Genomic DNA, 24747 nt, shown 5'->3' with positions numbered 1-24747 from the left:
AGTTTTTCAAATTGCTTCAAGTTGCTTAAAAAACCTTTCCTTTTCTTTTTTTTTTGTGAAATGACGGTAATACCTATTATATGAAGATTATGAGAATCTAATAAGATCATAGTCTATTAAAACTCCTGTTGATTGTATGGTATTTTCCAGGTACTGTGTTTCAAAATATAGTGTCTTAAAAACGGAGTGAAGTACAATTCTCTTTAAGAAATTCCACACAAGCTGGCAGCGTGCCTCAAGTGGCAGAGCGACTGCCTGTTAGGCATGAGGCCCTGAGTTCAAACTTCAGTGTCACCAAAATAGAAAGCGTAAGGTATTGCCGAATAAAGACCATGCCATGTGTGGAAAGGAAAGATTTGTTAATCCAGACCGCAGAGCTGCCCTCCCCGCCAAGCAGCGGCTTGGGTGAATTGAGTGGTGTGTTTTATAGGAGGGGCCAAGCCATGGGGGAGGGAGAGAGTCTGTGGTCTCCGATTATCTGCCATCACCAGATGGAATAGGTGGAGGTGCCTGGCTAGTTGAGTAACTGGGAGTTCCTGAGTTGTTTTGCAAGCTGAGAAACAATCAGGCAGGGAGAAACAAGCAGTCATAAATCAGGGGATCCGGTTTTAAGGTGCTAGCCTTGGGACCTTCCACCCGCCCCAAGAATGCCAGGGACCTAACAGAAAGAAAAAAAAAAAAAAAACTTCCACATAAGATGAGACAAGTCACAGAACACTATGGAGAAGTTCTGGTGCTCAAAGTAGGGAGAGATGACATATTTGAGGGAATCAGGAAAGGAGGTGGCATATAAATAGGATTTCATCTTTAAAATGGTAAATGGGGTTAAATTAACAGACTATATATAAAAAGCTATTGAATGCGAATGAAGGACCAGTTAGAGTAACTAGAGTAGGCTGAAATGTAGGACTCGCACAGGGAAATAGTGAGAGATATATACAAGACATGTGGGGTGGAGCCATATTGGTAGTGTCAGGTTCTCTAATCCAGTAGACATGAGAACCTCCTGATGATCTGAGGGCAGGTCTATGGCATAAGAGGAAGATTGCTGCGGCAGCAGTGCAAGATGCATTGGAAGGTGCAAGTCTAAGGTGGAAAGACCAGTTGGGAGAGGCTACACTGTTTTAGGTAAGGTATGATAAAGGCCTGCACCAGGCAGAGCACAGAAGCAACTCAAGAGAAGACACAGGAAAGGCAGATTTCAGAAAGAATCAACATGTTTAACAGGTCCCTGCACAGAAGAGCGACACAGAAAGCCGGAGCCATTTACACTATGGGTAAGTCACAGAGAGGTGGTTCGGATTGACTTGAGGTTTGGGTTGCACCTTGCTGCATTCCTCCCTTTCTTACATTCTTTCTATATTTTCTTTCCTTATATTACTCCTTGTATTCAGAGCCACCTCTATCTTGCCCCTCCCCATCCTCCTCAATGTCTCTCCACCAACTAAGCTATCTCAACCTGACCCTGCGTTCATCCCCATGCGGCAGCTGTGTTTCAAACCACTGCCTCTCACAGTCCTTTCACGGGCGAGACCACCCGGGGTCGGGTCCAGGGGTTGCCTGACGCTCCACCCGCTAGATCCCCTATCGCCTTCGCCTAGGCGGCTACCACGCTTGCGCCCCCATGGCTCTCGGACCAATGGGCAGGCCCGAGAGCTGAGACTCGACTTGCTATTGGTTGGCCTGGCCGTGGTGAGAGATGGTGCGGTGCCCGTTCTCCGCCCGGGTGAGAGCTGTGGGCGGTTGTTAAGGCGACCGTTCGTGACGTCGGCCGTCAGGCCGAGGAGTCCCCAGATGATTGGCTAGGCGATCGGACGATCCTTTCTTACTGGCTGCGGGCTCGTTAGTTCCGAGCGTGCGTAAGGCCAGATTTCCTTCCGCACCGCGTCTCCGTTGACGGGAGACGGGCGGAGCACCTGCGCCTGGGTTCGTCGGCCTCTAGTGAGATTCAGAGGTGAGGCAGGAGCTGGTCAAGGAAGGGAGAGTGGGCTGAATGGGGTGGGAGCGGGCTTGGGACCTTATTAGTGGTGGTTCTTGACTTTCGCTCTGTTCCGGGAAGTGGCTGCGGGCAGCCCCTGCGGAGCTGGCGGCAGCTACGGTGCCGTGACGCTTTGCGGGTGTGGCGTGGCGGCCGGGTCCCGCGGGGACTGCGAGATGTCCTTGACACTCAGCGGGCCGGGCGGCGGCCAGCACCACTGCCGAGGGACCCCAGGGGCTGGGCGGGGCCTGAGGGGCGGGAGGAGGTTCGGCCTCCTGGGGTCTACGGTCACCATGGAGACCGCGGGGCGTCGCCGCCTTCGCCGGCCCTGTCCGAGGTAGACAGTCACGGTCATTGAGTCCGATCCCGTGCCAGGCAGGGCGATCCAATCCCGGAGGCCCCTTGTTTGGAGACATGTTGGGGGTCGAGGGACCTCAGGACTGGCAGGTCGCAGAGCTGACGGGAGAAGCGACTACCGGGTCCAGGCGTTCACGCACTTTTAAAGCGAAGAGCTCCGTAAATGCCGTTGACTTAACCCAAAGCCGTGGGTCCGCGTACATGCGTCTGGTTATTTCCGTGGGAACGGGTCGGGAGGATGCGGAGCCCGAGGGTAGGGCTCGCCCGAGGACTCAGGGGTCGTTGTCTTCTTTTCATCCTAAGGGGCGTAGTCTCCTTGATGCTGATGTCTTATGGTTCAAACCTTAGAGGTTTTCCTGAATTATTTGGCTGAGGTTTAGAAAAAACACACCTTCAAAGACACATCTGATTTCTGCTGTAGGAGGAGGTTAATGTACTCCATCTTAGGCAGTCGTATGGAATATTTCAGTATTTGAGGATGCGCCTTCCTGGACTTGTTCCTGTAGAGTCACAGGAAAAGAATTGTACATAACTTAAGCATCTCACATAATAGCTGATGTATTCGTTATTTATTTTCTTCTCCATGAAGTGAAAGGCTTCTTTTTAAATTTAGAGACACTCTAGCAAAGGCCTACATATGCTTTTGTGATAGACTGGATTTTGCAGGTCGGCTTTGTTGTAGTGTCTTTCTAGAATTCATGATACACTTAGCAGTAAGGACAAGTGGGAATTAGTAATATGAAGGATAAAAAATGTGTATAGATCATGCTACAACATGAACAGTTGTGTATGTGGCCTGACCATTTCAAGATGAAGTGTGTGCACACTAATTTCTTATGGTCTAATTTCTGAATCAGGGAAAGAGCCATATTACAGGATCAGCCTCTACTTTAGTTAATACTTATGAAATTGCCACTATTTGAAAATTGACCATTTTATACTTACAAAATAGCAGTTTCATGTGGTTCCACTTAATACTTTGTCAGAGAACTTCAGAGCTCTAGCTTTCTAAGTGAATGAAGAGAGAAGATGTAACTTACAAGCACCTACCATATAATAGAATTGGCTCATAGAATTCCATTTTTTTGTTTTCCAGTGCAAGATGATGATTTTGTAGGATAGTGGGTTGAGAAGCAAAATGCTAGGTCCTATTGGGATTAAAAGTGACTGTGGTATAAGGCACAGTTTTTTGCCTTCACAGGGACAGCATGTACACATTAATTAGAGAACTGTGTAAGACACTATATAATCAAATACTGGAATGTGTAACACAGGGTGAATGCTGAATGGGAAGGAAGAAGCAGTGCTAAAACATCCCTTTTTGCACTTGGCCATGGTAGGTGGTTTCAGTAGCAGATTGAATTAGAGTTGAGGATTCCAGTAAATTTAAATTATCCATACTTTTAAAGAATCTGTGTGAAATGTTTGCAGTATACTTCAGTCTGAATAAGCAAGGCATATGTTGCTTATTTCCCTTGTTTTCTTTAAGTGAAAGTTATCCTCATTATTTCAGCATGGTGTAAATGCTGTCTGTTGAACTTGTACGAGCTATACTATGGCCTGCTAGTGCCACTTGGAATTGCTGATGAAGGTGGAACATTGGATTGTATGGCATGTAAATGCTTTGCATAACCACAGAGAAATGGGGAGGGAGCTCATGAGAAATGAGATTCTTTATGGTTACTGTCAACACACCTTGGTAAGGTTGCTAAGTTCTGTTTGGGGTGGCTCACAGGGTCATGTGTAATTTTTTTACTCAGTGTTGAAAAGATAACTAATAGGTAGGAGAAAAAGACGTTCCAGAATTGACAATGCCACCAGGAAATCTATTTGAGGGAAATCATAATATGCCTAATGTATAATTGTGGGTTTATGCTAAACTAATTTGTAATCTAATTTGAACTGCTTCCTAGTAGCAGTTCAGATTTTAAATGAGTCAATTTTTAATAGTGATGAATAATATTGACTCATTATGGAAGAATCTAAGTTGGAGGGTTTTTTTGGTTATAGTTTGTATTTTTTAATTAATTTTGTGTGTGGTGAGGAATTAGAAATAATTTTGACATAGTTTTTTAACAAGTTAATTTACTCTCTGGAATGCTGTTAGTTGATCCCTTAGACAAGTTTGTAGAGTTTTGGTTTTTGATAAGAAAATGTATGATAGAAGCCAACGAATATCTAACCTCTCATGATGCTTTTGCATGTAATTAAGTAGGGTTCAACCCTAAGATATGTTTGAAGCCTTCAAATCCAAGTCTCTGCTTATTAAATACAAAGTGTTTTGTTGAACAATACTACATATGAGCACAAGGTACTGAAGGTAAAATAATACAATTCAAGACGCAAGGTTGAAAAAGCATGAATAAACATAGGCAGGTGCATGCCACACTTACATACTTTAATGACTTGGTCTTCAAACATTGTGACCCACAGTAGGAAATGCGTGTTATATATATTGGAAGCCAGAATACATACATATGTATAGTTTCATGGCAAATGAAAATTTGAGAAATAACACCTACCTGTACTACATGTCCTACCCAACAGATATCTTTTATATTATTGCTTTCTATTTTACTTTATTAAAAATGTTTGTGCTTACTAAAAATGATTTCATGATCTGATTAATCTAGTGAAGGATTGTGACCTACAGTTTGAAAACCAGTTAATCTGGCCTGTCGCCTGGCCTGGTTGAAATGTAGAGAACAGGAGTGCCACAGTGAGAGGTGGTGCTTGCTAATTGGTTTAATCCCTAAAAGCTTATGTCTTTTTCTTTCCCTTTGCGCTTTAAATAAAGATCAGTGCTGTCTTCTACCTCATTTGTTGTCTTTTATTTTCTGTCTTCAATACATGAATCATTTTCTCAGTAAAAATGAGATTCACTTTAATTCTTGTTAGCATGGCAATCAGTGAACTTAGTTTTCAAATTTTCATTTGATTTTTATGGGTAATTAATATGCTTTAACATAGGTGTTCATTTTAGTGGAAGAAATAAAGCTTGAAAGCACCTCTGTAGATACCAATGGCTATGTAAGATTTTTTCACAATTAGATTATCAAAATTATTTAGCCAGCAAGTACAGGGATATTTAGTGATGGTAGTTATTAACTCCATGAATCTTTTTGAATGCTACAGATGTATGCTCCAGCGTCCTCTTCTGCTTCTCTCCTAGTGTTGATTAGCTGTAAAAGTTGATGAGCATTTTACATCTAATGTTTTTCCACTGGTCTTCTAGCCCTATTGGTGCCAATTCTGCTAGAAGAAAAGCAGCCACATCAAAATTCTTACCCCTTTTTACCAGGTTAGAAACATCTATCGGAAAAGGGAGGTTTATTAAATATTTTGCTAAGTGACATTATTCCATGTGTTTAATAGCCTTAAAAGTGTATCAAAGCTCCTAGGAGCTTAAAATTAAACGTGATTTGTAGGACACTCAACAAGTAGATTCTTTGATATCTACCTTTTGTGTAATCAGAATGTGGATGAAGAAGGTGTTTGTATATTTTATATCTGAGTAATTAGAAATGTAATAGTTGTTTCTCAGGACTTTTTCAGTTCTATTGCTCTCCTCCTTGGCTCAGATAATAACTGACTGACACATTTATTGGGTTAGATCTTAAATACTTGAATTCATATAGTTTTTAAGAAATGACTTCTTGTAAGTTGATTGCCAGTGAGTAGTAAAGGACTTACTGAGTAAGGAAGTAATAATAGTCCTTTAAATTTACTCTTATGATTATCCAGAATTATGAGAACAAACTATCAAATAGTTCTATATACAGAACACTGCATACAAAGTATATAAACCCTACATCATACTTAAATTTTTTTTTCTAACAGTACAGTGAGCTGTATACTAAGTGTTTACACCTGATATTCCTTTCAGGCTCAAAGGATTCTGTAGCTGCAATGTTGTCGAGACTTTTCCGAATGCATGGCCTCTTTGTGGCCTCCCATCCCTGGGAAGTCATAGTGGGGACAGTGACACTGACCATCTGTATGATGTCCATGAACATGTTTACTGGTAACAACAAGATTTGTGGTTGGAATTATGAGTGCCCAAAATTTGAAGAGGTTAGTGAAATTATTTTGAGATTGACTAAAGTCAATTACATTTTAAATTTCTAAAGAATGTCACCTTTTAGAGAACTTATGACCAAAAAAGGTTATGATTAAAGTCATTATTTTAATTTTCATGTACTTACCTCAAATTTCCATTTACTTACATGGTATGGGAAAGCATTAGAAATACTTTCTTTGCCTTTGTATACAAATGTGTGTAATTGACTTTGAGCAATATATCACTTATAAGTAACTACCAGTGAAAAATGTAAAAACTTGGGTTACTATAGTGAACTATTTAAAAATTGGCTTTAATTTTTTATTTGTATGATTGATATTTTTATTTGATTTGTAATATGCGATTCTCATAATATGTAAACCAATGGCACGTGCAAAATAAAAATTCTTATTTTTGACTGCTTATTTTAAAAGGAAAGCTATTGAAATTTTCTTTTCTGTCTCTCCCAATAGGATGTTTTAAGCAGTGACATTATAATTCTAACAATAACACGATGCATAGCGATCCTGTATATTTACTTCCAGTTCCAGAATTTACGTCAACTTGGATCAAAGTATATTTTGGGTAATAATTTATATGTTTACTTTCCTTGTGCCGGCAGATTTTTTATTTCTCATGAAAATAGACAATGTTCAAATCATGTGTGTGTTGAAATGTGTGTCTTGCTGAAAGTGTGCTGCATGCACTCAGTGGTTTCCATTCTCATTACTGGGGGTCAGACATTGCAAACTTTGAGACCTTAATAATCTGGAGAAAAATATTATTTATTTAGAATATTGTATGGAACTATATGTTACTATGTGTGTAGTAAAGAACAAGGATTTTTCAGTGTTAAATTTTGTCATTTTAGGTATTGCTGGCCTCTTCACAATTTTCTCAAGTTTTGTATTCAGTACAGTTGTCATTCACTTCTTAGATAAAGAATTGACAGGCTTGAAGTAAGTATTAAAAGCCTAAGTATGTTACATTCTTTCAAAGTACATTTTTTGGGGTGGTAGTAGAGTTTGAACTTGGGGCCTTGATGCTTGCTAGACAAGTGCTGTTCCACTTGAGCCACACTTCCAGTCCTTTTACTTTTTAGGTTATTTTTTAGATAGGGTCTTGTTTTTACCTGGAGCCAACTTGGACCACAGTCATCCTAACTATGGCCTCTTGTGTAGCTGGGACCATATGTGTGTATCATCACACCTGGCTGATTGGTTGAGATGGGTGGGGGTCTTGCTCACTTTTGCCCAGGCTTGCCTTGAATGGTGATCCTCTTGATCTTTGCCTCTAGAGTAGCTTGGATTACAGGCATGAGTTACTATGCTCAGCTCAAAATATACTTTTAAGAACTTTAATTCTGTATGCTATAAAGGTAATAGATGAATTTTCAAAAGCGTAGAAAATGGGGGGAAATTTTCATGTAATCTTACAATTAGCTAATTTTAAGTAACATTTTGTACACATTCGTTTCCATTTATTTTATGCTTAAATTTTCTGGAATTATGCTTATATTTTGTTTTCTAATTTATTTATGTCTAATGATAGTTCATTGTCTTTCCATGTCTTTAATGTTGAGCTAAATTGTTAGTGATGGTTCTATTCTATTCTCCTCTCTGGATCTCATGTGGCTTATTAACCCTCTAGTGTTAGATTGTTAAGTTGATTTTCTCCATTAATAACAGTGTGATGAATATCTTTGTAGCCAAATTTTAATTCATATTCCTAATTATTTACTTAGGATACATTCCTAATAGTGGGATAGTGGCTTTGCTTTTTTAGAGCTTTGCTGCTACTTTTTGGGGTGGAAGTTTTTTTGGTGCCATTATTAACAATTTATTCTCCAGAATTTCAGTTTATCCTTCTTTCAAGTAGTGATTAATGAGCAAAATTCTTATAGTTACCCATTTTCACCAATGCAAATTCAAAGAGTTTTTAAGTTAAAAATGATACTTTGCTGTGAAGTTTAACAAACACTGAAAGGTTTCACTATAAATATATTTACATTTTGTCATTAAAAACTGTTTTTTTTTTTTTTTTTGGCTGCATTGGGGCTTAAATCCAGGGTCTTGCACTTGCTAGGCAAGCTCTATATCACTTGAGCCACACCTCCAGCCCTTTTTGCTTTTTAGGTTATTTTTCAGATAACGGTCTCATACTTTTGCCCCTCAGGCTATGATCCTCTTTACTTCTGCTTCCCTGTAGCTGTGATTACTGGCTTGCATCACCACATGCAGCTTCTTTTTTTGAGATAGAGTGTCCTTAACTTTCTTTTTTGCCCCAGCTGACCTTGAACCACAATCCTCCTATCTTTGTCTCCCACATAGCTGGGATTACAGGCATGCACCACCACACCCAGCTATCATTAAAAATAGTTTTAGCAAATAATTTTAGCAACTGTTATGTTTAGTTTTGAGGATGCCATATATTGAGTATACCTTTTGGTCTGCAGAAAGGTACATATCCTAAGGCTCATACAAAATACGGGGGTTGGGGGGAGTTTTCGCTTAAAACGTTTTGTTCTAAAAGCCATATTTTTCCCTTAATAAATGTACTTGATCATCTGTTTTTCCCTCAGTGAAGCTTTGCCCTTTTTCCTACTTCTGATTGACCTTTCCAGAGCAAGTGCCTTAGCCAAGTTTGCCCTAAGTTCTAATTCACAGGTAAGTGTTACTTATTCCTAAGATAGGAGTGTGAGTAGTATTCCTGGTTAAACTTTGTTTATGTTGATGCAAAGGATTTATAAAGTTTCTTCATAGCCTACGGTTGAGGGACTGCCCTGTATTGTAAGTTTAATTATTAAGTCCTAAGACTGACTGCATAAAATCCTTAGGAATAGTGATATTTATCTAATGACTCAAATATAAATAATTCTATAGCTACTAGAAATTTGAATATTCCCCATTTTCCATTTTGAAAGCTTTCAGAAATTATGCTTAAGTGACCTTTGGATAAAGAAAAGTGTCAACCTAAAGAAACACAGAGAGAGCAGAGTAGGATTTAATGGAAGAGAACTCCTCGAATTAACACTGGCTTTATTTCTCATTTTAAGTTTCATCTTTTTTTTGTTTTTAACTTTTTTTATTATCATATTGTTGTACTGGGGCTACATTGTGACATTATAAAAGTTCTTACAATATATCTTAGATTCACTCCCTCCATCATTCTCCTTTACCCCCTCCCCCCATTCCTAGACTAGTTTCAACAGGTCTCATTTTTCTATTTTCATACATGAGTACAGAATATTTCCACCCCATTCACCCTCCCACACCCTTTTAAGTTTCGTCTTGATGTTCATTAGTCATTTCTGAAAACCCAACCTTTTTTTTTCCAGCAATCTTACATCAGAGTATCTCTAATGTAAAATCGCTCATAGTTCTGCCCTGATTATGTATGCAGTGAGTGTTTATGATATTTGAACATGCCGACAAGGAATTGAGACTAACAGTAACATGACTTCATAAAACACTTACAACTAAGAGCTTCTGTCAATGTTGGCCAAAATATAAAATGTTGTAGGATTTAATTATGTGCAATTTAAAGGACAGGATTAATGTACTACCTTTAAGGAACATTCCCTAGAAATATGTCCTTAAGTGGTAATGGAAGCAGGGTACTACATATGTCCTTTTTTATTTAATCCTCTATATTACTACCGTGCTTTGTATCTCAAACATGTTAGTCTTAATCATATTGTATATTTTACTCTGTGGGTAATAAATCAAATTTTAGTATAAGTCCTTGGATGCTGTCTAACATTTTTAAAAGTTATTTTGTACTTTACCCTCATTGATGTGTTTGGTATGTTTTTTAGGATGAAGTAAGGGAAAACATTGCTCGTGGAATGGCAATTTTAGGTCCCACATTCACCCTTGATGCTCTTGTTGAATGTCTTGTGATTGGTGTTGGTACTATGTCAGGTTTGTAAACAATTTCTAATACACTTAAAATTAACTATGTCACTAAAAAGGAAAAAAGAATATTTTTGATTTACATTATTTATTTGTAAATTCTGCTCTTAAGAATTTTCAGTTATGTTAGTGTGTGGTTATATCTGATCTTGGTGAAAATGTAGTAGTAGGTTACCTGTGTGTTTTTCACTCTTGCCATCTTCTCTTTCTGTGTTCTAATCTGTAGTGTTGGTTTTTGTTGCTAGTTTTTAATCAAGATCTTTGTGTTCCAAGGTTGGTCTGGAAAGCACCTTTCAATCCTTAGTGTTCCCCAGACTAAGTTAGTGTCTTAGTTCCTTGTGTTTTAATTGTCATGTAGGAGACAGTGGGAGAGTCAGGCATTGGACAGATCTGTGTTAGATCCACCTAATAAGGTGGTTAGGACGATTTAATCAGCTAGTAAACAGGACATCTTAGTAAGTACCTGGTATTAGCATCAGCACGTTCCCTTATCCTTAATTGTATAGTAGAGAATTAGATACTAAATACCAAGCAGAGCACTCCATATATGATAAAAATTATGGCCTGGCATGGAAATTTGTCAGAATGAATATATCTTGCTACTGTGGAGGTTTCTTAACCAATAGGACTAGGTTTTATGGCTTTTTAATGAAGACCTTGCTTATTTGTGTTTTTTTGTTTGTTTGTTTGAAACAGGATCTCTCTTCGTAGCCCAGGCTGGCCTGGAACTCTTGCCTCAGCCTCCTGAGTGCTAGGATTGCAGGTGTATACTACCTTCCCCCACCAAAGACCATACTTATCTAGCTACTGTGCTAGTATATTTCCTGGTGCCATACACCTTTCAATAAGGGAGTTTATTCTTTCAGAAGGAAATTGTGTTATTTTTAAGGGTGTAGTTGCTGTGTTTCCAACTAGGTGGTATATTAAATACATAGTGTTGTTTTTGTGATTATAAAGGAGATTAGATCAATTGTATCAATTGGAGGGATGGAGGTCCTACATTAAAGTAGCTGTTCTCTGTATTCTTTTTTTTTGGTACTGGGGATTAACTCACACTTGCTAGGTAGGCAGAGTGCCTGAGCCACTCCACCAGCCCTTTTTTGTGTTGGGTATTTTCAAGATAGGGTCTCTTGAACTATTTTCTGGGCTGGCCTTGAACTGTGATCCTTCTGATCTCTGCCTCCTGAGCAGCTAGGATTACAGGTGTGAGCCACCAGTGTCCAGCTTGTCCTCTTTATTTTTTTCTAAAAATAAGGTGCCACCATTTGATAAGAGAACTGGAGACACATTTGGTTATCAAATGTGTTTTAAGCAGTATTATCATGCATGGTATTGTGATGCTGGGGATATGGGAAAAAAGACAAGGTCTCTGAGTTCTATAGTTATATGTTAAGTTGCTGATTGCATTTCCAGTAGATGGCAGAGAACTCAACGTGGTAATATTCGCATGCATTTTGTATCTATAGGAAGAGTCCTTGATTCATAGCATCAGAAGTGCGCACGTCTCACTAGTTACACATTTCATTTCCCTCCATCCAGGGGTGCGCCAGCTTGAGATCATGTGCTGCTTTGGCTGCATGTCAGTTCTTGCCAACTACTTCGTGTTTATGACTTTTTTCCCAGCATGCGTGTCCTTGGTATTAGAGGTAAGCAATTCTTAACTGTGGCACTAGCGGAAAAGTAACATTTCTCATGATAACAGTTAACCTACACAAAATTAGTCCTCCTAACACAATGTGGACTTGCTTTGTAGCTTTCTCGGGAAAGCCGTGAAGGTCGTCCAATTTGGCAGCTCAGTCATTTTGCCCGAGTTTTAGAAGAAGAAGAAAATAAACCAAATCCTGTAACGCAGAGGGTCAAGATGATTATGGTAATGATACAGTTTTCTTTTCCCTTCAGTATCCTAAATTCCAGTGTCATCCCTTTCTTGTAATTTGTTTGGTATTTTTACTTCCTGTTTCTATAATTTTTGGCTCCTTCAATGATATTCCACTGTCTTAATCCCTTTTTTCTTAACTTATTCTTTGAGGCTTCTAGTCTTTTTTAGTTTCTTTCCCCTAGATAGATTTTTCAAGTTCTTCCATCTCTCTGAAAACCTGTTTGGGATGTTTAAGTAGTAATGGGGCCACTCCTTTTGTTAGTCACATAACAAGCATGGGGGCTTTTTTAATCATGGTAAGGGGAAGCCAAGGAACATAGTGTCTAGTTGTCCATTTGTTAGGGGTGAGAAATTTAAACTCTTATCGAGAAGCAGAGGATATATAACTTTCAAATTTTATTTCAGTCTTTAGGCTTGGTTCTTGTTCATGCTCATAGTCGCTGGATAGCTGATCCTTCTCCTCAAAATAGTACAGCAGAACATTCGAAGGTTTCTTTAGGTCTTGATGAAAATGTGTCCAAGAGAATTGAACCAAGTGTTTCCCTTTGGCAATTTTATCTCTCCAAGTAAGTTAACTGAAACCTACTGTATTGTATATTAATCATAGTTCTCTATTCTTTACAAGTTTAGGTTTTGCATTTTGTATTTCTGAATAATGACATTAATTTGCTTTCTTTCTAGAATGATCAGCATGGATATTGAACAAGTGATTACCTTAAGTTTAGCTCTCCTTCTGGCTGTCAAGTACATTTTCTTTGAACAAGCAGAAACAGAATCTACACTTTCACTAAAGAACCCTATCACATCTCCTTTAGTGACCCAAAAGAAAGCCCAAGTCAACTGTTGTAGACGTGAGCCTATGCTGGTCAGAAATAACCAGAAATTGCAGTCAATGGAAGAAGAGGCAGGGATAAACCAAGAAAGCAAAGGTAATTTCTTAGTCTTGCCTTTCAGTTCTTCCATTGATGATTTATCATTGCATCCATTTTAAGAGTAATGTTCAGTGTTTTGAGATTTCTTTTGATCTTTTGAACAGTGGAAGTTATAAAACCATTAGTGGCTGAAACTGACACCTCAAGCAGGGCAACATTTGTTGTTGGTGGTTCCTCCTTACCCAGTATTACACAGGAACCTGAAATTGAGCTTCCCAGGGAACCTCGGCCTAATGAAGAATGCCTGCAGATACTTGGGAATGCAGAGGTGAGATTGATAATACACATTCAAGCTTGAACTTTTTCTTTAGGGGTTTTGTTTTATTACAGGAGGGAAAAATTAGTATCTACTAGTTCTGGGCACTATCATGATTTGCAGTCACTGTTTATTCTCCACAAATTTTTGAGGTACTTGGAATTATCTCCATTTTTAAGATGAGAAACCCAGGGCTAAAAGGTTTAAGTCATATCCCAAAGTATTACATTGAAGAAATGGTAACATTAGGAATAGGGTCTGAGATTTTCTGATTCCAGACTCAAAACTCTTTCCAGTTCATTACTGTTTATCATAGAGATGATCAGTGATTGTATTCTTCTCATGGGTGTTCAGGCCTTGAGAGTGTTTAAAACAGAGGTGAACTTCAAAGATAGAAGAAAGGGTTTTTTTTGTTTTGTTTTTTCTTTTTTTTTTTGTGATGCTGGGGCTTTAATTTAGGGTCTACACCTTGAGACACTCCACCAGCCCTTTTTTAATATGGGTTTTTTCGAGATAGGGTCTCACAAACTATTTGCCTGGGCTGGCTTTGAACCACGACCCTGATCTCTGTCTCCTGTGTAGCTAGGATTACAGGGGAGAGCCCCTGGTGCCTACTGTAAGTTTAAACTATTGAGAAAACTGGCTTTCCTTCCTGAGATTTCAACAGGATGTTCTGCCTGTGTGGTCATATGAGTTAATTTATGGTTTAACATAGATAGTGTGTTTCATCTATAGCTGCTTACTTTGGTTGATTCTTACTTTTTTTTTTTTTTTTTGAAACACTGGGGTTTGTACTCGGTGCTTCACACTTGCTAGGCAGGTGCTCTACCACTTGAGCCACTCCACCAGCTGGCTGATTCTTTAAATAAATGTTTTTTTCATTCATTTAGTAAGATATACTCCCCCTATCTTCATTAAAATGTAATTGACAAATAAAATTGTATATATTCAGGATGTACAACTTGATGTTTTGATATGTGTACATTGTGAATAATTGCCACAATCAAGCTAATTAACATATCCATCACTTTACATAGTTATTCCTTCCTCCTAAACTAGTAGCAACATTTAAGAACTACCTTCTGAGCAAATTTCTAGTCTGCAATATAGCATTGTCAATCTGTAGTCACATTGCTGGACATGATATGTCCAGAGGTGTTCTGTCCTGCATAACTGAAACTTTGTTCCACCATCTGGACCGGTATGTCATTTTGTCTTCCTGGTAGTTGCTGGCACTCACCATTCCACTCTGCTTCTAGGAGTTTGACTATGTTAGATAACACATATAAGTGAGATTATGAAAGATATCTTTCTGAAATTAATTCTTAATTTTTGTGCATATATATAAAAGTGGAAGTGTGTTTGCTTTTACATTTGTACTCATACCTCAGTGTTTTGCTGTGTACAAAGTTAGCAAAACACAGTATGGGTGGTGGGATCTTACAGATTTTTGTTTTTTTCTGTGAACACAATTTGGAAACTTGAGAGTTTTAGTCTTACTTGTTTAGTTATGTTTTATAAACAGTTTGCTTTTACCTTGATATTGTTTCTATTTAAATCACCTCCCTCCTTACAAATCCAGAGACTATTGACTTCTCTTAGAGTGCTTGTGTTTAGCTCTCCTGAGAGGTCGTCTCTTCAGCTGGACTATATACTATTTGATGGTCAAGGTTTATATATCAAAAATATGATGTATAATGTATATATTGCATATTGTACTGATGCAAGCAAAAAAAATTGGTTGTTTTCCATTGATCCAACCCATGGAGCACTTAAATTTATTTTACAGATGAGGTCCTAAGCTTGCTAGAGGGCAGGCCTGCAGCAGAGAGGGGGACCTGGACTGAGCTCAAGTCTTCTATTCTGGTCCCTGCTGTTTTTCTTAGTGCCTCTCAAAATAAGCTGGTCCAAAAGGGGATTGAAGACAGTCTAGCCACATACTAATATTTGTAAGCTTAACACAGACCACTTTACACACAGCTCCACATTGTGATCTTTCAGAGTTTGGCTTTTTTGTCTTCTACTTAAAGGACTTTGGAGTTAAGCAAAGTTAATAGGATGAATGGTTGTATTTTTTTTTTTTTTTCATAGGAATGTTTGAAGTTTGGAGCTTCCACTTAAAAGATAAAAGTAGTCTATTGAATTTTCCTGTAGTTAACATGAAGATTTTCTTTTTTGAAAGTTTTAGCACGGATTTATATTGGTGTAACAGGATAAAGTATAGACAAAGGAGCAGGGGAGGACAGAGGAAAAGAGAGAAACATCTCCTGTTCCCCTACATAGGAAATGGGAGCAAAGACTCCGAAGATGTATTTTGGTTAGGCAAAATGCCATATACTTGAATATGTTTCACTTATATTCTTTAACCATACATTTTTGCATGCATACACTTTACCATTGAGCTACTACCCCAGCCTAATCATACACTTTTGAGCTGAACCTAGTCATTATTCTTTGAACACGGGAATTTCGGGTTCATTTTGTTCCTGTCCCTTGAGGTACCTTCTTTCTGTGTGGTCATATTGTTAGGTTATATGCCTGTTTTGTTGAGGGAGGTGATTGTGTATGTGTGTGTGTATATCACCACCACAAGGAAAATCAAGCTACAACTAGTAAACTTGTGGAAAATGCAGGCGGTTTATATCTAAGACTATCAGGCTATTCTCTCATATATAGAGAGCTACAAATTCATGAGATTAACTGTTTCATTTTTATAATCAATCTTACTTCAAGAAAAAATGCAAAGCAAAACTACACTTGAGATATTTTTATTCACTAGATTGGCTGTAATCCAAAAATTTAATCACATATTCTGTTGAGATTGTGGAAAATACATTTTCTTATGTTGCTAGTGAAAAGACAATTTGGCAGTATTTATTAAAATTAATGAATTTATTAATTTTACAAGTATATATATGTACCCTCTGACCTAACACGAATGAATTTATGCTCAAATCTACACATATGTACACTCATGCATTTAAAAAAAAAATCTGCTAGGTGTGGTGGTACATGCATCTAATCCCAACTCTTAGGAGACCGAGGCAGCAGGATTTCAAATTTGAGGTCAGCCTAAACCACATAGTGAATTAGAGGCCAGCCTGGATAACATAGTGAGACCCTGTCTTAGGAAAAAAACAACAAAAAAACCAAAACCCATCTCTGGAAGAATACATATGTACCTGTCAGTGCATTTGAATGTAGGTAGAAAAGATCTGGGCAGATTGATACAGAGTTAGGAGGAAGACTAATATTTAACTATGTGGATAAATTACCTGCTCAAAAATTAAAAATAGAAAAAAATTTATAAAAATCGACAAGTTTGGACAATACTTGTAACATCTAATGTATACTTGAACTCGCTTTTTACTGTGTATGAATGCAAGTCTGTTTTTGTACTGTAAAAACTACAATGCTATGGTATTTATATTTTCCATTGACTTTTCTTATCGTACATGAGTTGCTTATTTTGTAGGGATATTGTTATTAAAAAGGTAATGTGAAGTGTCATCCTTCAGGTCTTCTGTCATCTTCCTCTCTGATCTTCCTCCCATCTTCTATTTCTTTAGAAAGGTGCAAAATTCCTTAGTGATGCTGAGATCATCCAACTGGTTAATGCTAAGCATATCCCAGCTTACAAGTTGGAAACTCTGATGGAAACCCATGAACGAGGTGTATCTATTCGCCGACAGTTACTTTCCAAAAAGCTTCCAGAGCCTTCTTCTCTCCAGTACCTACCTTACAGAGATTATAATTACTCCTTGGTATGTTATTTTCTTGATTAGAAAAGATTTGCTTTGTAGGTTTTTTTTTTTAGTTGAGGTTTTTCCTCAACTAAGAATATGTATGTAACATTTTCTTTATAAATTATTTTAAAGTCATTTTATATTCTGCTTATGATATAGGCCATAAAAATTCAAGATATGTTTTTCCTGGTTTTATGGTCATTACTGGAAAATTTCAGCACTTTAAACACTTTTTAAAGAATAAAGTCAGACACCCATAGCTTATGTCTATAATCCTAGCTACTTGAGAGGCTGAGTTGGGAGGATTGCAGTTCAAGGCCAGCCTTGGCAAATTGTTCTTGAGACCCCCATCTCCAAAATTACTAGAGGAGAATGGGTTGGAGGTGAGGCTCAAGCCGCAGAGCACCTGCTTTGCAAGTACAAAGCACTGAGTCCAAACTCCAGTCCCACAAAAAAAAGAAAAAAAATAAAAAACAATAAATAAAAAGTTGAAAAATATACTAAAGAATTAAATGTGAAGAAAGTTATTGATGTTCAGGACTCAGATGAGTTACTGTATATTTGCAATAAGATTTTCACCTGGTGCCTGACTTCACTTTTTAGGTGATGGGAGCTTGTTGTGAGAATGTTATTGGGTATATGCCCATCCCTGTTGGAGTGGCAGGTCCTCTGTGCTTGGATGGAAAAGAATTTCAGGTTCCAATGGCAACAACAGAAGGTTGTCTTGTGGCCAGCACTAACAGGGGCTGCAGAGCAATAAATGTAAGTTGGAATTTATTTATTTGCCTGTTTTAAAATATGCTCCTGGCAAGTTAACTAGAATAGGTGTGGGGACAGTCAAGGACACCTCTTTGCAGAAGTACTTTCTGGATTAATGTTTTTTTTGAAATACTCTGTTGTAGCTTGGTGGAGGTGCCAGCAGCCGAGTCCTTGCAGATGGGATGACTCGTGGCCCAGTGGTGCGTCTTCCTCGTGCTTGTGACTCTGCAGAAGTGAAGGCCTGGCTTGAAACACCTGAAGGGTTCTCAGTGATAAAGGAGGCCTTTGATAGCACCAGCAGGTATGTGAGTGGGTTTATATTTATGTTTGTGTTTATTTCAGAATGATTTGCTAAACATAATTTTAATACATTGTCTGCTTAAGAGAAGACAACAAAAGAATCACACTTGAATCTATTCTTATAGAATATTTTTGCCTGGTGTGTGTATGGGGGATTTGATTCAAATGAATGCCTCCATAGAAGTCAAGTCAGCAAAAAAAAGTTGTATGCTAATAAATTTGATTAGACTGTTACTTTGCTTTGGCAGAGCATTGTTTTTGGAAAAAGCTTTTCTAAGTAGGGTAAAAGTATTAGTATAGTAGTTTATTTTGAATTTGTAAGTTGAATTATACAGAAGCATAATTGTTACAGATGATAACCCCAGTGTAATTCAAGCTAATATGTTTGTTTTTATTTGGATTTTTCAGTTTATCTGTTTAGAAAGTACTGTCTATAGCCTATCCTCGCTTAAGTGTCTTAAGAATGAGACACAGTCGAAGTAGTATCATTCATATGTTATTTAAAGAAAAAAAGAAGTAAACTTCATGAGCTTTCTTTTAAGCATGAAATTAAGCGACTGAACTAGATTTTAAGGAAACTTCTATCATCTTAAAAAGAATTGCTTCTTTTATTTACAGATTTGCACGTCTACAGAAACTTCACATGAGTATGGCAGGACGCAACCTTTACATCCGTTTCCAGTCCAGGACTGGGGATGCCATGGGGATGAACATGATTTCAAAGGTGAGCATGGCTACGCTATGTCTGAAAGGATACGTGATGGATAGTGAATTTGTAAGAATGACTGTTATGCGGGTAAGGAACAGACTTGCTGTTTGTGTCCATCTGTGTTTAATGATATAACATGTACATATGTTATATACTTAAAGAGTTAATTGACTTAAAAATCTATTGTAAGCTAAATATTGACTGATGTAGCTCATGTTATATAAAGCAAGTATTTGGTGAGTGGGTGCTGTTTATATTTGATATGTTTAATTTTGTCTTAGCATTGTATGTTTTCTGTCTACTCAGAAGGGTCGGGAAGAATCTTAAGAGTTAACACTTCAGAACTTTGTACTCCTAAAAAACCCAAACCCCCAAATGGGGGAAGAGGCTGGGGGTCTAGCTCAGTGATAGAGCAAAATAGTGAATACGTGAGGCCCCAGGGTCAATCCCCAGCACTCCTCCACTCCCTGCCCAAAAAGTAATTTTGTCTAGCAAACCTTGAAACTGTCCTGTTCTAGAGACTTCAAGACTTTGACTTTAAGATGTCAAATGTATGTAGTTCATATGTATAGTCCACTTATTTTAATTGTTTGCTAAGAAGTTTGTATATGGTTTCCATTATATTTTGCTTGTATTTGTTATTTACCAGAAATAAATGAAAATGTTAAGATCATCTAGTCAGGCTTCAAGGTTTATTGTGTATTTATAAGGACTATTTAGGAAGAGGGAGGAAAATGAGTAAAAGAACCAAAAACAGGATCTTGAAGAGATATTTGTACACAGTAGAAATAACCATTGATGAATACATGGACAAATAATATGTATATATAACATGGAATATTATTCAGCCTTTAAAAGGGTGGAAATTCTTACACATGATATAATACAAGTGAACCCTGAGGACATTATGTTAAGTGAAATAAGCCAGTGACAAAAGATAAATGCTGTGTGACCCGCTTTTACGAGGCAGTTTGAATAGTTAAATTCATGGAGACTGAGAGTAGAATGGTGTTGTTTAATGGGCTGTAGACTTTCAGTGTTACAAAATAAAAAAGAGTTCTGGAGATTAGTTGTACAAAACAGTTTGAAAGTCTTTACCACTGTACATTTAGAAATGGTTACAGTGGTCAATTTTATGTTATGTGTGTATTACCACAATTTTTTAATTGCCAATAAATATGTTTTGGGCTGTTGAGGTGTGAGTTGTTAATTGAATTCACTTTATTTCACTGTAAGTCATTGTAAGGCTTATTTATACTTTATGTAATATAAATCCAATGGCTTTGCATTGAGATGATTGGCTTTAATGACCCACTTTTCTTTACAGATGTAGTAACTTGGGTTTTTAGGTAATGGTTTAATAGCTAAAAAAGGGAGTTTTTTTACATGTTGATTATTGCTTGAGTTACTCACTCTGCAGTGACATACAAATAGGAGTCTTTTTTATATTCCCACTGAGTATTTTTATCATTCTCATTTTTAGTTTTATCTACATCCTATTCATCAGTGACTAGTGAGTTTGGTTTTCATACACAGAAAGAAACACATTAAGAATATATTCCCAACCAAAAAGTTACTGTGCTCCACTTCTCTGAAGTCTAGTTATTGTGAAGTATTTCATAGATAAAAATAAACCCTTGTGACTTATAAAGATAAATACCTCATGCATTTTACTTATTTTGGTTGTTAACAGGGTACAGAGAAAGCGCTTTCAAAGCTTCAAGAGTATTTCCCTGAAATGCAGATTCTTGCAGTGAGTGGAAACTACTGTACTGACAAGAAGCCTGCTGCCATAAATTGGATCGAAGGAAGAGGAAAGACTGTTGTCTGTGAAGCTGTCATCCCAGCCAAGGTTGTCAGAGAAGTGAGTCACTGGATGAATGTTTTGTCTTCTCTTTTATTTTGTAATTTTTAGTTGGATTAAAATGAGAAAAGAGAGTACTAGCATTGTTCATAAAATTAAGTTTATGGGGTTATGTTTTCCTTTAAAGATGAAAGTTTTATTATACTTTGCCCATCTGTGTGTGGTATTCACAGGAACAAATTTTACCAATAATCTTTTTATGGAGAACAGGGCTTACGTGGGACCACATCTAAGTTTTCTTGTTTTCTGGAGATACAGACAGGCAGATCTGGGTCATAATCTCCTGAATGTCCTGGGGGAAAATTAACATGTACAAAACTGTTTTCTAGGTGTTAAAGACAACTACAGAAGCTATGATTGACGTAAACATTAACAAGAATCTGGTGGGCTCTGCCATGGCTGGGAGCATAGGAGGCTACAATGCCCATGCTGCAAACATTGTCACTGCTATCTACATTGCCTGCGGACAGGTGAGCTTGCCAGCTGCCACTTCTATTCTGTCATCTTGGTCTGTGTGAAAGAAGTATATTATGTTTCTTTTTTTTTCTAGGATGCCGCACAGAATGTTAGTAGTTCAAACTGTATTACTTTAATGGAAGCCACCGGTCCCACCAACGAAGACTTGTATATCAGTTGCACTATGCCATCTATAGAAATAGGAACTGTGGGTGGTGGGACCAACCTTCTACCTCAGCAAGCCTGTCTGCAGGTATGCTAGATACATTGGCCAGAAACCAGTGACCTCAAGCCTAGCTCTGATTCTCTGGGAGAGACTCCACTCTACCTGACTCTACCTGATATTATGTGTCACTCCTTTTTGCTCTTGTTTCCTACCAGCCTGACCCAGTGTTTCCAAATGAGCATAGCTTATTCAGCCATCTACTTAATGAATGGAGTCAGTAGATTAAGAGAGGGAGTCAAACGCACTGCCAGTCAGCATGTAGGTTCTGCTAACTCTAGTAAACGAAATGTCAGACCTGGCTGTCATATCTTGGAAATTTAGGAAATCCAATGGAGTCTAGTTTTATTCTGATGCCATTGTAGTTGTTCTGATTTTAGTAATTGTTGTTTGTGACTTTAAGGGTCAATGTTTTGTGTCTCTCTCTGGCTACAGATGCTAGGTGTTCAAGGAGCTTGCAAAGACAATCCTGGAGAAAATGCCCGGCAGCTTGCCCGAATTGTGTGTGGGACAGTAATGGCTGGGGAATTGTCACTGATGGCAGCATTAGCAGCAGGACATCTTGTCAGAAGTCACATGATTCATAACAGGTAGGACTTAAAGATATCTTTAACTCGTGTTCCTTATACTTTTAAAGAAATGTAGTATAAAACAATACTCAGCTAGAGTAGTCCAAATGAAAAGTTTATATTCCTGACATTTTCTTATATGTACATTTTTTCCTACCATAGGTCAAAGATAAATTTACAAGACCTCCAAGGAACTTGCACCAAGAAGGCAGCTTGAATAGCACGACAGTTCTGAACTGAAACACGGGCATTGGGTTCTAAAGGACTAACATAAAATCTGTGAATTAAAACTGTCGATGCAGTGTCTTATGGAAGATGAATAGACGTGATCAGTGAGATGACTGCTGGGGGTGTGGCTCTTTCAGAGAGGTTCAAGGTCCTTTCTGTGCAGACTTCTCAGGTCCGAAAACAGCTTAGTGCTTTACATGCTGTGCTCTTTGGAAAGATCTCAACATGGATGCGATACTTCAGAGCATCCCAGATGGTAATCTGCAGCTCATTTCTGAAGCCAATTCAAGCTGGAGGAAGGTGTTTCCCTTTGCTGAGATGATGAAGCCTATGGTGGCCAGGGGCACTGGCCTTCCCTCCACCCCCAGTGGGTTGAAATGGGTTTTAAATTATACTGTAGTTGACAAAACTTCTGACTTTATAGTTAATTTATTTCGTCTGAATTGTAGAACTTTAGGATGTAAGAGCTAAGTTTATTTTTTGTAAACTAATAATTCATTTGGTGCTGGTCTATTTTGATTTTGGGGAGAGTAACCAACATTATTCTTCAGAAGGGGACCTGCTTCTTCAAGGGAAAAATTCCTTTTTTTCTCAAACTACAGAATAATGTGCTAAGCAGTGCTAAATAGTTCTCAATCAAGAAAACAGATCACTTCCTTTACCTCTGTGAGCTGTTTGTTCTAAATACAAATGTTTGTCTCAATTGGCTATGGCCTGTCTTTCAACATTTGATTTAAGAAACGAAGTTTTATGCTTGTTGCTAAAGACAGCAGAGCTCTTAATGTTAAATAGGTGAGGGTGACTGTCAAGTCTGCGCAAGTCTGTGACCCCACTCAGAACTTACAATGTGTAAACACACTTTTGAAAGAAAACTACCATTTCTCTAAGCCAGTTTTGATTTTCCTAAAGACATTTAAATTTATTTAGCTGAAAAATTTAATTTTTTTTTGTACAAAAGTACATCAGATCTGTGTATGTTGTAATAAGTGTCTTACGCTAGGAGTTTATTGAAAGTGTTTAAGAAATAAAGAAAAATCAACTTGTATACTGATAAAACACTCTCCTTGGGCCAGAGAAGATGATGTGTTTAATGTTGTCTAGGAAACCCTGGCTTGCTTGCCAAGCCTAATGAAGGGAAATTCAGCTTACGGAGTCAATGATGGAACCACGTGAATGGCCCTGGAGCTGGGTGCCTTGCCTTGTTCCTGTGGCCAGGAGGTTGGTGACTGAATCATTCACACAGGGCTCTTGGGTGGACCCATAAAAGCTCTTAGCTTCCTCAGGGGGTCAGCAGAGTTGTTGAATCTTAATTTTTTTTAAATGTACAAGTTTTGTATAAATAATAAAGAACTCCTTATTTTGTATTACATTAATGCTTCAAGTGTTGGTCTTGGAAAGCTGATGTCTCATGTAGAAGATGGACTCTGAAAAACATTCCAGTAATGCCGTGGCAGCATGGAGAGCTTTAGTGATTGTGTCTGCAGTATTATTGTGGAAGACTGGCCTTTTCTGTTGTTAAATTGCTCCTGTGTGACTTTTCAGCCAGTGACTTATTTATATGAGCTTTTCATGGAAGTGGCAGTGAGAAGAAGTATGTTGAGTGTTCATTTTGGTGACTGTAACCAATATCACCTTGCTAAATTAATGTTTTGTACAATTGCTAAATTGTATACATTTTGTTATAGAGTACTTTTTTCCAGTTCCAGTAAATTATGAAAAGGAAGTTAATACTGATAAAAGTGTAAGCAGTAGCCTTTTTTGTTTGGATTAACCCTAAACCTGAGGCCTGAAAGTTTGCAAAGTCTGGCAGAATGGTAATTTATAAGTCCTCTTAGGGGGTCACATGATCATTTTCCCATTGTTCTCCAACTCTACAACAGTTCAGTGTTATATGTGCTTTGAACTGATCTTTCTTATACTTAGAGGGATTGATTAGTTCAGACCTGTAATCTCCACCAGTCTACTTTTGGATATGAAGTTTGGGAGGGTTAATTAAGAGTGGGAGGAAATAAAGATTGGGTAGCCAAAAGTAAATGGTCTTTTCAAGTGTGCATTTAAGCTCTATCAGATGGGAATTTCTACAGTTTCATAAAGCTGTGGTTGGCTTTTTTAGAAATGCCAAGTTCTGTTTGTTTATAATTTGATTTCACTTTTGTTGTTAGACGTGAAAAGGTGTGCATGAACCATTAAGAAGCTACTAGAGCTTTAGTTTGAATTTTTATTCTCAATGACCTGTGACCACCTGTATGGCCAATTCTGTCCTGAATGGAGCAAGTTAGACAGAAGACAGTAAAGGACTTTCAAAACTTTCTTCTGCTTGAGTGATTAGGTAAGCAATGAGATCCATGTGACAGGACTGAGGTAAGTCAACTTAAAAAGAGGAGAGGTTTATTTTGGCTTGCAGATTTTGAAGTTTTTATCCAAGATTTTGGGCTTATGGTGGGAGTGCACGGTGACAGAGAGACCTGTTCACTTCATGACTGGGAATCACAAGAGAGAGAGGTGGTTCTCACAACC

The 24747-nt window shown here is 38.0% G+C and overlaps 1 protein-coding gene across 3 annotated transcripts; it reads left to right on the top strand.

Annotated features, from left to right (window-relative positions):
• The first annotated feature begins 840 nt into the window (after positions 1-840).
• Hmgcr (3-hydroxy-3-methylglutaryl-CoA reductase) lies at positions 841-23599 on the top strand. Of its 3 annotated transcripts, none has more exons than XM_074077268.1 (20): positions 850-1277; positions 6222-6409; positions 6869-6980; positions 7267-7354; positions 8977-9061; positions 10213-10318; positions 11849-11955; positions 12063-12179; positions 12594-12754; positions 12870-13117; positions 13225-13388; positions 16946-17140; positions 17726-17884; positions 18025-18182; positions 18800-18905; positions 20584-20754; positions 21084-21224; positions 21305-21463; positions 21869-22023; positions 22165-23599. In XM_074077268.1, exons 1-20 carry the CDS (start codon positions 1136-1138, stop codon positions 22217-22219), a joined length of 2817 nt encoding a protein of 938 aa, XP_073933369.1. In that variant the 5' UTR covers positions 850-1135; the 3' UTR covers positions 22220-23599. The 3 variants fall into 3 exon arrangements, with proteins under 3 accessions (XP_073933370.1, XP_073933369.1, XP_020041283.1); XM_020185694.2 differs by lacking the exon at positions 850-1277 and adding an exon at positions 1805-1954; XM_074077269.1 differs by lacking the exon at positions 21305-21463 and having other exon boundaries at positions 841-1277.
• The last annotated feature ends 1148 nt before the right edge of the window (positions 23600-24747 follow it).

This window comes from Castor canadensis, chromosome 6 (genome assembly GCF_047511655.1).
Source record: "Castor canadensis chromosome 6, mCasCan1.hap1v2, whole genome shotgun sequence".
NCBI lineage: Eukaryota > Metazoa > Chordata > Mammalia > Rodentia > Castoridae > Castor > Castor canadensis.
This window is presented reverse-complemented; position numbering and strand designations above follow the sequence as displayed.

Bases quoted from the DNA above. Each gene is read 5' to 3' on its own strand.
- Hmgcr (XM_074077268.1), top strand. From the start codon at position 1,136: ATGATAAAGGCCTGCACCAGGCAGAGCACAGAAGCAACTCAAGAGAAG. The intron at 13,389-16,945 runs GTGAGATTGATA...CTATTTCTTTAG, and splicing joins AGATACTTGGGAATGCAGAG to AAAGGTGCAAAATTCCTTAG. The intron at 18,906-20,583 runs GTGAGCATGGCT...GGTTGTTAACAG, and splicing joins GGATGAACATGATTTCAAAG to GGTACAGAGAAAGCGCTTTC.